The sequence below is a fragment of the Trichinella spiralis genome (genome assembly GCF_000181795.1).
Source record: "Trichinella spiralis strain ISS 195 chromosome Unknown Scfld5, whole genome shotgun sequence".
Lineage (NCBI taxonomy): Eukaryota > Metazoa > Nematoda > Enoplea > Trichinellida > Trichinellidae > Trichinella > Trichinella spiralis.
Window position 1 is genome coordinate 4,413,636 of NW_003526944.1, and position 2,623 is coordinate 4,416,258.

The following is a 2,623-nucleotide window of genomic DNA, read 5'->3' on the forward strand; positions in this document are numbered from 1 at the left end:
ACACTTGAAGAGCGTTATCCGCGCTTTAGTGACGCTGCTCAGGCCAGGTAAACTTTAGAAGTATTTTGCGGAGGTTTGATGAGGTACTCGGATCCAAGATTGGGAACTTAGTGCAGGACCTTCGGTGAAGGTGCTGCTGAAGCACAGGAATTGAAATAAATTACCCCGGTCCTTGTTTTTCCTAACCAAGATTTAAATTTTATATGGGTTGTTTGCATGTTAAAATTGTTTTGTCAGAATAAATATAAAAAAAAAAATAGTCCTGCTTTATTTGACAACAACAATACAAAACTGAAAACGAGACCAATCTACCACATCCCGTTTAAGTGATCTTCAAGTAAAAAGATAAAAAAATCGGAAGGCAATAGACGATTACTGTAATCAGGAAATGAGTTGAATGAATTTTCAACAGTAGTCCATGATAATAGTAATAATAATAGTCGTTGTAGTAGCTGAAGTAGTACACAGCAAGGCACGTCTCATGACATGGCAGATAAAAAGAAAGATAATTTTTTTTAAAAAAAGGCACGATGAAATAGCACAAGTTTCATTTTAAATGGAACAAAAACAAAAAGAAATAAACATTAGCAGCATCAGATTGCGTAAAAGGGAAACGTTTCGTATGTGTCAGCACCTTTCAGCATTATCAGGTCAAACGACAAAAACCTGCACATTCACCACTTTCAACGCATATTACCTCCGCAAGTACTGGTCCAGATCTTGTTGGATTCCATTCCTTTAAAAATGTGACATTTAAAAATTAAACGAAAAACATGAAAATGATAAAAAAAAGAGAGAGAAATACTTGGATGCTTGGATCAACGTCCATAATTGAATTTAAATCGATACCACCAATGTTCAAGTCAAATGTCAGAAGCGAGAAAATTTTCCGGCGTGTGAGGTTGAGAATAGCTGCTGCTGGTGCTCAAAGTCATACCCAAGCCGGAATCACTTGATTTTTGTCTGCAGTGGTAGGCGGCGTCCATGGCTGAGTGATGAGTTCCACTACTTCCGGCCACTTGACAATTTGGAAAATTTTCTGGCTGAAATAAAGCTTGTTGTTATTTTCAATTAAAACACCTCCCAAAGTACTAAAAACTGACGCTAAGATGCGTGGCCAGTGGACTGGTCGGCATAGCTGCAGAATCGCTGAGCAATCCCTTTAACAAACACAAAAATGACAGTTAATTTTATTAAAAATAACAACAACAACACAAAAAAAAACTTTTTTACTTGTTTCATAATTTCTTGCTGCCTGGATCTATACTGCTGCCTTTCTTGGATCAACTCCTGCACCCGTTGCTGAGTGGTTGGACAAAAGCCGGACGCTTGTTGTTGTTGTTGTTGTTGTTGCTGCTGCTGCTGCTGCTGCTGCTGCTGTTTTATGTGAAAGCCAGATGACGTATCGGCAACCGGTTGAAGACATTCAAGTTGTCTCTGCATAACATACGGGCGCTGCAGCTCTTGAGCTACACAAAAAAATCACAAAATAAATGTTCCATCCGCTGATTCTGTCATATGATTCGATCAGATCAGATGCATTAAAAAAACACGAAAAGCAAAAAAAAGAATTTTCTACTTACGCACACGTGGATCAAACCAAGTAGTCGTTTCGTTGTTGTGATTCATAAAGTAGCGCTCGCCATGAGGAGTTATCTTCTCTTCCCAACCCGTAGGCAATGGCGGCAAGCTGTGGTCCGCAAGTCGGTTCACAACGACGCTCTGCTTCAGAGGACGCTTCCTCGGATCTTCCCATGTTGTCGTCTTATCAATGTGACTAAATGATTCATAATAATAATAATAATAATAATAATAATAATAATAATAATAATAATAATAATAATAATAATAATAATAATAATAATAATAATAATAATCTGATTTCTGAAAACTATATAGTGAATTTTTTTTTCACAGTAAAAACAAAAATCCCCGAACATAAAGTTAACATATCACACCCTCTGCCCCCTCCCTTCGATTGTGTGCAACAATTTCCCTGCCAAAAAGGCAAGAAGTGGTTATTTTGCAGAAAAAAAGTCCAATTGCTGCAATCGATCATAAACAAGCTGCTTCTACACAATGCCTCTGCTCTGCATTACGACGGATGGAATCCCATTTTTTTTCCACCGTTGAAAACTGGGACTTGTGCACGACTTTCTGAAGCCCATGCTTTTCAAACTGCGTTGGTGGGAAAAAAAACTCCCCAACAACTCCCACGCAGCTTTCACGTAAAACGAAAAAAAAAGTCACGACGTAGCAAGAGTAAAGCAAATATAAACTGCAACTTCTTTGACAACAAAAAAATCAGACAAACTTCTGTAAAGTACACAAAATTAGAACACTGTAGACTAGTTGTGCAAAGATGAAGAAAAGTAAGTGGGACATTTTGTTTATAGATGGACAGTGTTCCCATGTCGTGCAACGGCAAGAGATTAGTTTACTGATTGCAGCATGCTTTTCAACAGACAGAAAGGAGAAAATTGTCACCGTTTGATTCATATCGCAGAGGATGCGTACGACGGCCCTCATGTTAATACATACATAAATACATATAGACAGACCATGTGTGACCACAGAGAGAAATGATGTCATCATGACGTGCGAACGCGTTCGAAGTTGGGTG

General features: G+C 38.3%; 1 protein-coding gene across 1 annotated transcript; it reads right to left on the reverse strand.

The window, feature by feature from the left end:
* Positions 1-697: 697 nt before the first annotated feature.
* Tsp_08485 (hypothetical protein) lies at positions 698-1,756 on the reverse strand (the record flags this gene model as incomplete). Its single annotated transcript, XM_003375449.1, has 3 exons — positions 1,671-1,756; positions 938-1,043; positions 698-736 (listed from the first exon to the last, which is right to left on the reverse strand). Coding segments are annotated over exons 1-3 (231 nt in total), but the record flags the coding sequence as incomplete, so codon positions are not given.
* Positions 1,757-2,623: the final 867 nt, after the last annotated feature.